The sequence below is a fragment of the Pongo abelii genome, chromosome 15, assembly GCF_028885655.2.
Source record: "Pongo abelii isolate AG06213 chromosome 15, NHGRI_mPonAbe1-v2.0_pri, whole genome shotgun sequence".
NCBI lineage: Eukaryota > Metazoa > Chordata > Mammalia > Primates > Hominidae > Pongo > Pongo abelii.
Genome location: NC_072000.2, coordinates 111,533,449 through 111,545,759, shown reverse-complemented (window position 1 = coordinate 111,545,759; position 12,311 = coordinate 111,533,449). Strand labels below are relative to the sequence as shown.

General features: G+C 42.0%; 1 gene segment (V, D, J or C); it reads left to right on the top strand.

Annotated features, from left to right (window-relative positions):
* Positions 1-9,495: 9,495 nt before the first annotated feature.
* On the top strand, positions 9,496-9,967 carry LOC103892446 (immunoglobulin heavy variable 3-73-like). The segment is given in 2 exon segments: positions 9,496-9,541; positions 9,645-9,967. Coding segments are annotated over 2 exon segments (369 nt in total).
* Positions 9,968-12,311: the final 2,344 nt, after the last annotated feature.

The following is a 12,311-nucleotide window of genomic DNA, read 5'->3' as shown; positions in this document are numbered from 1 at the left end:
TGATTGCTGCATGCAATGAAATTCAACTAGAAAAATAGGTAGACGTGAGAGGCAAGCTCTCTGGCATTTAGTGTGAGCTCTGTGAGTGGCAGCCGCCCCCTTCCTTCCTGCCCCCACATTTCCTTGAACTGAAACAGGAAGGGAAGCTGAGTAAGTCATGATGAGGAAGAGAAACTAGGCTTGTAGCAGCACAGACTGGTCTGGGTGGAAAACAGGGCTAGGTGTGTCACTGAGTTATTGTAAAGGAAAATGGAAGTTAAATGTATAAATAACCGAATAAGATAACATTTTATTTTAAATTTAAATTCACAATAATATTGACTTTTAAAATGCAGCGTAGATATGTCAGAGAGAATTTCAAAGGCAAAGCCCACCAACAGAAATCACCCTTCCCATACCATCCACAGAAAACCACTGGTATTCTAGAGTAGTACTGAGATCTAGCATTTTTCTGAATACATCTGTGGTTCTAGATGTCCTGCTTCCATAGATATTGTTTAGAATTCCCACCCCTTTCTCCAAATACAGCTTGATATCCTCTCCCTGAACCTGCTTAGAAATTTCCTCCATTCAGCTGTCATAAAGATGCGACCAATCCATTCCTGTGCCTCTCTCAGTGTATTCTATTATTTTGTGGGTGAATGCTAATGGACAGTTAAGTGTGAGGTCAGTGAATACAATGCCCTCCCCCTGTGTCCTTCAGGTGTGAGGGGTTTTGCTGATAGAGCAGCAGGCCCCATCCCACCCTTTATGCATCTCCGCCCCCCACCTCACACTCCAGCTGACCTCTCCTTTGTGGCCTGGGGGATTCCCCGGGGGGAATGACCTCCCCTCTCTCCAGGGCCCACCCACTCAGTGCCTATGCAAGACCGCCATGCTTGGCACAGCCCCACCTCGTGTCAGGGCCTGTGTCCCCTGCCCCACCCCCTAAACAGATGGACCCGCTGGGACACTGCTCGGGGCAGTGGGCCGAGGTATGTGCAGAAGGAAGGCAAATGTGCATTCTATTGAAGAAATATTATAGGTAGTTTGATCAAAAAATCTAATGCCATGTGAACTTTTAGAATGATACATATTTTAACAAAGAACATGACCAATGGAGTTCATATTGAAGTCAGGTAAACACTATTTAGAGCAACAACAATATCAAAAACACAAGCCAACAGTTCACCAAGAGAAACCACAATTAACCCCATGGAAATGGTCTTCCAAGAACATCAGCACTTAAATCCTTGAGATCTGCCTGCCTCAGCACCTGTTGTCTTGACCTGTCCTCCTGTGTGTTCTAATTACTCCTAAACATGGGGCCTGCACTGTGGGAGATCCGAGCTGTGCCAGGTGGAGGGAGCAGGACAACTGCTACCAGGTTGTTGGTGTGGATGCTGAGGCCACCCGAGCAGGTGTAAACTCCCACCTGTGGACCAGAGAAGAGAGCACAGGAGACATGCCCTGGGCATAGGGTGAGGGAGAGCTGTGGGGGCTCTGGGTTCTGAGGAAGGTTCTGGCCTGGCAGGGACAAGACCAACCAGCACGTGAGGTCAGGCTGGAGTCTGGACCTCTGAGGCTGCAAGGGTCATGGACTGCTTGGCCCAAGGGGCTGTCCTGGTTCTCTATGGAATAATTTCAAACATTCCTTCTTCCTCCCATCACCCTCCTTCTCTCTTTCTGGGGTGGGTCCTCTCCTAGAGCCTGCAACTCCCAAATCCTCTTTGATGGGTCCTCGGCTTCACTCTGCATCCGTCCTGAGCGTGGATCTTCCAATTCCATCCTCTTCTCTTCTGCTGTGTCTAAGCTGCTGTGAAGCCACCTGCTGTAATTTACTGTTTTATATTTAATATTGTACCGCACATCTGTTCTGTTTCCTTCATCATAAATGCTTCATTTCATGCTCAGCATCTGAGAACACAAAGCCTTGTCAGCTGTCACCTCCTTCCATTCTCTGTTTCCTTCCTCCTATCCCCATGTTTGCTCATCATGTCCAGTCTCCTGCCATCCTGAATGCTTCTGATGGAAGGTCCGAGATGTCTCATGAGCATTGTGAAGATTCTTTGTAATGTGACCTTGTTCCAGGCAGGAATTCTCCCTCACCCACCCCTGGAAGTCAAGTATAGGCAGATTGCCACGCTCAATCAAAGACTGAGCTAACTTAACAGTGGCTTTGGTTTTAAGGTTTCTCCAATTCCCAGGGCACAGGATTTCAGGGAGTTCAGGTGAGAGTCTGGGTGTTACCCTTCAGGAGGTTGTAAAGTCCATTTCAGGTAGTCTACACCACAGACTATGGAAACTATATATATATATATATATATATATATAGTGCTGTCCTTCTAGAGAACCCTAATATGTATATATATAATATATGATATGCATATTATATATTATACATACATATTATATTATATGTATATTATATATATAATATGTATTATATATTATATATATATTGGAGTTTATTGCGGAGTATTAAACTCACAATCACAAGGTCCCACAGTAGGCCATCTGCAAGCTGAGGAGCAAAGAAGCCAGTCCAAGTCCCAAAGCTGAAGAACTTGAAGTCCGATGTTTGAGGGCAGGAAGCATCCAGCACAGGAGAAAGATGTAGGCTGGGAGGCTAAGCCAGTCTAGTCTTTTCACATTTTTCTGCCTGCTTTATATCCTGGCCACACTGGCAGCTGATTAGATGGTGCCCACCTAGATTAAGGGTGGGTCTGACTTTCCCAGCTCACTGGCTCAAATGTTAATCTCCTTTGGCAACACCCTCACAGACACTCAGGATCAATACTTTGCATGCTTCAATCCAATCAAGTTGACACTCAGTATTAACCACCACAAGTCCACCCCTTGTCAACTCGAACCCATACAGGCCTCCTGAAATCATACATAATCTTCAAATAAAGACAATAATAAGGTCATAATTATACCTAATGTAATACAACTATCTTTTGTACAACCGGAAATGCACCAATCCCCAACCCAAATGCTATTATGTAAAGTTAAGAACACTTAAATGCTGATATGAAGTCAATAAATTTTATGTCACATGATAAAGGAAAAAGAAATAAAATGAAGGAATTTTCTTAGTACAAGTGTGTACATGCACAAACATGTTTTTAACAAAAGAAGAAGGAAATACTGATGACAACTACAGTCCTCATTTCTGCAACTGATCATGTGGTTGTAGCTGGTATTGATGACTACCTTCTTCTACTACCCATTCTGTATTCCCTTTGCCTTCAGCAAGCATCGCAGCAGGTCGTGTTTTTTTTCCTGGTGGAGTGACACAAACCTTCATTCCTGAAGGGTCTGGGCCATTTGTAGTCCTGCCTGGATTGGGCTGTTGTAGTTTCCCGTTGACCTTAATGACAGGGCATGGTAATGTTAAGAGACGCCCCAATGGATCTCCTGTATTCCATACATACTCTTCCTTACCTCCATTGTGGAGTAATAGACTGATTGCATCTTGATAGTCCAGGTCAATCAGCCCAGCCAACACTGTAACTCCCTTCTTAGCCTGTGGACTTAAAGGTAGGAGGGGCCCAAAGTGTCCGGGTGGAAATCTTAACTTCCAGTTTAATGGAATTGTTGTGTGTGCTGATGGCAGCATTATTCCCACTGGAACTGGACCTCTAGGCCAACAGAATGTAATGTCATGGGAACAAGAAGCAAAAATTGTGCTGGTGGATCACCAGGGGTGATGGTGAATGGTGCCACTTCCACTTCCACCCCTTTATTCCGGGATCCATGAATTATGGCTATGGGAGAAACAGTACCATATATTGGATGCTGATTCGGAGCATACACGGCCTTCTGGAGAGCTTTGCCACAGCCCTGCAAAGTATTGGAGCCTAGTTGGCATTGTAATTGTGACTTCGAAAGGCCATTCCATTTTTTCTATCAATCCAGCTGCTTCAGGATGATGGGGAACATGGTAAGACAAGTGAATCCCATGAGCATGAGCCCACTGGCACACATCTTTAGCCATAAAAGGAGTGCCTTGGTCAGAGGCAATGCTATGTGGAATACTGTGACAGTGGATAAGGCATTCCATGAGTCCACAGATGGTAGTCTTGGCAGAAGCATTACATGCAGGATAGGCAAACCCATATCTGGAGTAAGTGTCTATTCCAGTGAAGACAAACCTCTGCCCTTTCCAGGATGGAAGAGGTCCAATAAAATCCAAGAGACACAGAGCCAAACCAGATCATGCCATCCTAGCCCTTCCCAAATCTCATGTCCTCTTTGCATTTCAAAACCAATCATGCCTTCCCAACAGTACCCCAACATCTTAACTCATTTCAGCATTAACTCAAAAGTCCAAGTCCATAGTCACATTGGAGATAAGGCAAGTCCCTTCCATCTAGGAACCTGTAAAATGAAAAACAAGTCAGTTATTTCCAAGAAACAATGGGGGTACAGGCATTAGATAAATGCTCCCATTTCAGATGGGAGAAATGTGTGAGAAACGTGTTCTGAGGGGGGCATATTCCTCAGTGCAAGAACCTCTGTCCACAAACTTTCATAAATAGACCAAGGCATGCATATCCGAAAGCAGGATTAGGGCTTGGAACATCAGTATCACACTCTTGTATGGCTGATATGTCATTTAGCTTCCCTTTCTTATCATGGATCAAACTTTGAGCTATGAAATGCTCTATCTCACGAATATGCAAATAACCTGAGATCCACTGAAGTAAACATGGATATGTCTGTGCTCTGTGCTCTGAAACCATCACCCAACAACCATATCCCTCCTCTAGAGAATCCCCTGAGAGCACAGCTCCTCACCATGGACTGGACCTGTTGGATCACCTTCTTGGTGGCAGCAGCCACAGGTAAGGGGCTCCCAGGTCCCAGTGATGAGAAGGGGATTAAGTCCAGTCACAGGGGCTTTCATCCACTTCTGTGTCCTTCCCACAGGTGCTCACTCCCAGGTGCAGCTGGTGCAGTCTGGGGCTGAGGTGAAGAAGCCTGGTCCTCAGTGAAGGTCTCCTGAAAGGCTTCACAAGCTCTGCTATGCAGTGAGTGCAACAAGCCCATGGACAAGGCCTTGAGTGGATTAGATGGATCATCGCTGGCAATGCTAACACAGGCTATGCACAGAACGTCCAGGGCAGAGTCAACATGACCACATACATGCCTGCGAGCACAGCCTACATGGACCTGAGATCTGAGGACACGGCCGTGTATTACTGTGTAAGAGACAGTGTGAAAACCCACATCCTGAGAGTGTCAAAAACCCCAGGAAGGAGGCAGCTGTGCTGGCATGGAGGAGATGACAAAGATGATTAGATTGAAGACTTTCTTAGAAAATAGCATTAAGTCATTAATGAGAAGGGACAATATAAATGTGTATTTGAGAAATTTTAGTTATTTGGGAGATTTTTCATACCTTTATTCTGTAAGCAAATTTCAGGGATTGGAGAATGAATCAAATGAATAAAGCTGATATAGAATTTCCTCTGAAGGTATCTTTGTAAACATCAATTTCTGAATCAGTGTTGTAAATATTTTGGAACACAGATACAAGTTCACATTTTAACTCTACCTTTTTATCTATTAAAAAATACCAAAAATAGGCCGGGCGTGGTGGCTCATGCTTGTAATCCCAGGACTTTGGGAGGTTGAGGTGGGCGGACCGCAAAGTCAGGAGATCAAGACCACCCTGGCTAACATGGTGAAACCCCGTCTCTAGTAAAAAATACAAAAAATTAGCCAGGCGTGGTGGCGGGCGCCTGTAGTCCCAGCTACTTGGAAGGATGAGGCAGGAGAATGGCGTGAACTCAGGAGGCGGAGCTTGCAGTGAGCCGAGATCACGCCACTGCATTCCAGCATGGGCGACAGAGTCAGAATCGGTCTCAAAAAAAAAAAAAAGAACCAAAAATATCTCATTTCGTGAATGTAGCATTTTGAATTCCCACTATCAAGGGCATGAACAGGAAATTCCTTCTAAATGAACTGTGTTTTGACAAACATTATCCAGTGACTTTTCCTACATGGGGTTTCTACATGATCTATTTTTCTTTTCCAAAAACAAATCACTCAAGTTTCTCATCTCCTCAATGAGAAATATTTTCCCCAAACACAATCTCAGTCTAGGTAGACACCTTCGTGAATGAGCCTTCATTCTCAGACAGGCACACACTGTCCCCATGTGGACACTTCTCTCAGACAGACACACATATCCCCACACGGTTGGGATCATCTGCTGGGACTCTGCCCCATGGGGATCTCTGTTATCACTGGGGCAAGTAAGCACCTCGATCCTCATCCACACTGTGGCCTTTGATGTCTGTGGCCTGCCACACCCTGTCTGTCCCTCAGTGTCCAGAATGGTGAAGTAGTCCACCCCAGGGATGGAGGAAGATCCCAGATTTTCCTGTGAAGGAGACAGAATGCCAATCACAGAGATGAAAACCTCTCACATCCCTCCTGGGTCATGTTCTGGGCAGGGTCTCTGAAGCCACCCCTGGATCAGTGTCCTAAGATGTCTCCCTCTATTTCGATGGGAAGAACCCATAGAAAGACAAATAAGTGTTTCTATTAGGGCATCGTAGAACTTGTGCTTTCTTGTCTGACAAATACAGATATTTTGAATATTTTTAAAATTAGGTATAATATTGTCTACCAAATATGTAAATATATAAACTTTACAGTGTACATCTACAGGGATGTCTCCTGGAATTTAGAATTGAATATACACACACACATATATATATGTGTGTATATATATATATATATATGTATATTCCAAGATAAATCCTGGTGAACATTATAAAATTGATTCTAATATTTATGTTCAAGATGATCATTTCAAAAAAGGTTTAACAACAGAGACCAGATGTACCTTTCCACCAGAAATAACTGTGAAACACAGTGAAATTTCTTAAACATGATTTTAAGGTATTTGACATCAAGTAACAAGGACAGTGATTGCTGAGGTGGGGAAAATATACAAAAGGGGCCCTCCGATGAACGCACGTTTCATTACTTTCTTAAGACGGTTTCCAGACCACAGTGCTGAAGTGGAACCAGGTAGATTTGAAGTTAAGGAAAAGGAGCTGAGATCCCAGACAGGCCAAGAAGTGTGGAGACCACAGAGCAGACAGTGAATAGCAGAACACTGTTCAGAGAGTGAGCCCCGTAGATGGCCGGAGAGAGACCCAGGTTTGGTAGAGTGTGGATCAATGTGTGGGAACCCAGGAAAGTTGTACACGAGAACACACCCTACTACAGAGGGCTTTCCTTAAAATCTAAAATTACCCTAAAATTTAAACATAATCATTTACAAATTTTAAAATATAAAGACACCATGTTAAAGAAAGATAAAGGAAAGGTGGATTTGCAATATTAAAATATAAAAAGTGTATTTCTGAACAAATGATAATACTGATGATGGGGAAGAAGTTTATTCCATCATGGCAAATGATTTAAGAGAAGAACATTCCAAATGCTTATGGCCCTAATGCAGAATCTTCAATCACGAATATAAATAGAGTTATCTCATTACCAGTGTGATGGCGTGAGAAACTTCAAGATTTCCAAAGAAACAACCTAATCTGGTAAAAATTATAGAAACCCAATCTGTAATATCAAGGAAAATTATTCTGAGAACACACAGTAAATGAAATCCATTGATTGACACAATGTCCTCCTATTGACTGAAGGGTTATGACCCCCCACAAGGCGTATGTTGGAATCTCAACTCCATCGTGATGGTGGCAGGAGGTGGGGCCTTTGGTCTCCTTTGAAAGGTGTTGAGGCTCCGTTTCATGAGTGGAATCAGTGTCCTGATAAAATACCCCAGAGAGCTCCCTCTTTCCTTCCACCAGGTGTGGTCACAGTAGGAAGGTGGACATCTATAAATAAAGAATTGGGACATCACCAGATACCAATCCGTAAGTCATCTTTATCTTGAACTTCCCAGCCTTGAAAATTGGGGCCAATACATTTATGTTATTTCTGAGCCACCCAGTCCATGGTATTCTCTTATAGCAACTCAAACAGTCTCAGCAAGTGCAGTGAGGACCCAGAATACTTGAGAGAAGAGCATTACCCTCTTCTTTACATCTCAGGATCACAGAAGCTTGACCTTGGGCTGAACTCACAAGAAGGTGGTGCTTCCCTCTCCCCCAGATCTCAGTTGAGGTCATGGTGTCAGATCTTTATGTTGGAGACTAAATTCCAGTCTGTGATTTGATGGATGCATTTCTCCTCCCAGCCTCACTCACAAGACATAGTTTCCATGTCAGGTGTTATAGGCCGAAAACAGGTGGACTCTGATTATTCTCAGGCCAGCTCACTTGCAGGGCAGAGGTTCTGGGGAGCTTCCTGGGAGAGGCACAATGAGATCATAGGAGTACACCACACCCACACAGTTTTCTGTACTTAAAGCAGGAATGTCCCTCTGAGATACTTGAACCCTTTCTTCTGCACCAAGGTAGAGTCTGGCATGTTTTTCTAGTGATAGAGTCAGAGCATGAAAACAGTGATACAAAGCTCTCTCTAAAGGGCATGACTAGATTTGCAGTAGAATGAGAATAATTTCAACCCTACAGCTCATCTAAAATGTTAGCAGTTTTCATGGTAAGTAATTAATAGAAATCTGACAGCTCCATGAGAGCAATATAGAAATCAATAGTCCACTCATTTTAACAGAGAGAATAAGAAAACCTATAATTTAAGAATAACCAACTGGGCACTGTGGCACTGCCTGCAGTTGAATTTACTTGGGAGTTTGAGGTGAGAGGATCAGTTGAGCCCAGGATTTCAAGCCCAGCCTGGAAACACAGCTAGACTTAATCTCTTGAAAAAAAAATCAATAACATTTTGGGGTCAGAGCAATCCTCAAAAATGGACCCTGGAAAGAAGTCCAAATTTAATTGCACCAGATTGTTGGACAATTTATGCTACAAAACAGTGTCACCATGTCAGAAATGAGCACAGTGTAACATCTAGATGGTTTGTTAAGAGACACAAACAGTCAAGTAGAACAACCAGGTAATTAGGCCGTTGAAGGCAACACTGCCGAATGACAGCATTTCTATGGAAACTGCGTGTACATCCAGGACTGCACCTGTGAACAATGACATCATACCCTTCACAGTGTCGAGCAAAGAGACATCACTCAAACAGACAAGCCAAGGGACTTCAGAAATATATCAGGGGAAATACAGTGTGGAAATATGTAAAAATGAAATAAGATGATGACTGCTAAATGAATATCAAGGCAAATCACATAATATGAAATTATATTTTTCTGAATGATAGGATTACTACCAATCTCCCCCAGGACACTCTCATCTACTCTGTGCACAGCCTTCTCATCAGGCGTCCCACCCCAGACCTTGCTATGTAGCAGAAGACATGCAAATAAGATCCCCCTTTTTGCTGATGAAAAGCAACCCAGCCTTGACCCTGCAGCTCTGGGAGAGGAGCCCCAACCCCAGGATTCCTAGCTGTCTCCACTTGGTGATCAGCACTGAATACAGGAGACTCACTATGGAGTTTGGGCTGAGTTGGATTTTCCTTGTTGCTATTTTAAAAGGTGATTCATGGAGAAATAGAGATGTTGAGTGTGAGCGGACATGAGTGAGAGAAACAATGGATTTGTGTGGCAGTTTCTGACCAGCGTGTCTCTGTGTTTGCAGGTGTCCAGTGTGAGGTGCAGCTGGTGGAGTCTGGGGGAGGTTTGGTCCAGCCTGGGGGGTCCCTGAGACTCTCCTGTGCAGCCTCTGGATTCACCTTCAGTAGCTCTGCTATGCACTGGGTCCGTCAGGCTCCTGGGAAAGGCCTAGAGTGGGTTGGACGTATTAGAAGCAAAGCTAACAGTTACGCGACAGAATACGCCGCGTCTGTGAAAGGCAGGTTCACCATCTCCAGAGATGATTCAAAGAACACGGCGTATCTGCAAATGAACAGCCTGAAAACCGAGGACACGGCCCTGTATTACTGTACTACAGACACACAGTGAGGGGAGGTCAGAGTGAGCCCAGACACAAACCTCCCTGCAGGGGCGCGCGAGGCCACCAGGGGGCGCTTGGGAACCACTGAGGACGGGACAGGTCCCAGGAGCAGGTGCAGCGGTGGGTTTTCTTTCTCCTCAGCTGGCGAAGTCAGGTTTGTGTTTTCAGAACTCTGGAGTCTTACAGGTTGTTATATTTTCATACAGTTATTAGTATATATTTATTATCATTGGTATTTAAGTTTTAATAATTTTAAACCTTTTATGTAGTGTTATTTTTTAAAACTATTTACTTTCATTTGCAGTTATTCTTCCAGAGTTTCATTAACATCTATTGCCATCAGCAACTACATAGCTATGAGAGCATAAATTTACACCTGTAGACATAGGTCTAAATACCACAAACCTGTGCATAAATGTATAGTGACTTATATTTAACATTATAATAAGATAATTTAAAAAATATATCCTAAACGATCAAACTTATTGATGAACTAAATATAAATTATTGGAGTAATGCATAATTGATTTCAATAATTTTATATTGTTTATATTAATTAATATCTATTTCTTTACTGAAACATAGTATATTGGTCATTTCAAAATAGTTACCATACATTTCAAATGGCCTTGACGCTAATAATGAAAAGATTTTGAGGTGATTAATATGCTAATTAGTTATATTTAATTATTCCATATTGTATTAATATATCAAAGCATTGCTTTGTACCTCATAAATAGATACAGTCGTAGTTTATCACTTTTCAAGAAAATTATTTGATGCATCCTAGGTCATAGTCTTTTTTCCCCTGTCCATGGCTGATTGGATTGTCCTGAGGAACCCATCCACACGCCTGCCTCCTGCAGTCTTCTGAGAGGGCCTCCATGAAGGCCAGAAGCAGGCACCCCGTGAGAGTCCACACAACCTAGAGCTTCCCTCTCTTTGGATTAGGCCATCTCCTCGGGATCGCAGGGCTATTCATTATCCTCACCCCCTTGTTGTACCAAACAAGCAACATCACACTTTAATTCATCACGCTTTGCTTTAATTTTCCCCCCCAAAATCAAGGTAATAATTTTAGCAATAAACATCACAACCTACTATGAATAAGTCCTTTCCAACGTACTAAGGTTTCTTCTGAGGACTTTACATATATCACACAGTTTAAATTTCTTTATGAAATGAGATACTAATATCTCTATATTAGAGATTGTTTTTCTAAGTCATTTCTGACAATTAATTTTTCCAATGGCCCATACGGATTCTGTTAGAAATCCAGGATAAAATTTGAAATTTCGGCAGTAATATCTGGAAAAACATTGAGACTATATTTTATCTAAATAACTTGCTCTAAACTGCAAACCAAAATGATTCAATAAAGTATTTTGTAAACTAGTCTTTAGCAAAAAAAAAAAAACTACACTGCAGAAAGAAATCACAAAGTAAACAAATAAATTGAAAAAAGCATTCCACGCTCACGGATTGGAAGAAATAATATTGCAAAAATGGCAATATTATCCTTCAATTTTTACAGATTCAGTGTTACTATCAAAATACCAGTTTTATTCTTCTAGAAATATAAGAAAAGTATTCTGAAATTTGTATGTAACCACAAAAGAACAAAAACAGCCAAAGTAATCCCCAGCCAAAAGAACAATGCCAGGGACATCACACGATTTGACTTGAAGCTCTGCTATAAAGCTGCAGTAACAAAAACTGTTTGGTACTGGTACAAGAATAAACACATAGACCAATGAAATAGAATAGAAAACTCAGAAATAAAGCTGCACACTTACAACCATCTGTTTTTTGACAGCCCTGAAAAAAACAAACAAGCAATCGGGAAAAGACAACCTAGTCAATAAATAGTGCTGGGATAACTTGCCAGCCATATGCAGAAGATGGGAACTTGACTCCTAACTATCACCATATGAAAAAGAAAATTAACTCAAAATGGATTATAGCTTTAACTAAGACTTCAAACTACAAAAAGCTAGAAAGACAACCTGGGAATACTCTTCTCTGCATTGGCTTTGGCAAAGAATTACTGGCTCTGAGACTTGTCTCTACACTGCTACATAAGAGTGTTTTTCACATCATTTAACAAAATGTTAACCCTGTGAAATTCTCTACTTTTTCTATCATTTTTTGGTATTATATCTAAAATTTCTAAAGTTTAAAGGAAGTAATAATTTTTCTCATGTGCCAAAGTCTATGCCATAATCCACAGATGCAGGTTAAACTCCAACTCTTTGAATGAAGAAATATCAACAAAATTTTGTGTAATTATACTGTTTTAGATAAACATCCTTCTTCTCTCATTATTTTATTTATTCATTTATTAATAACAGT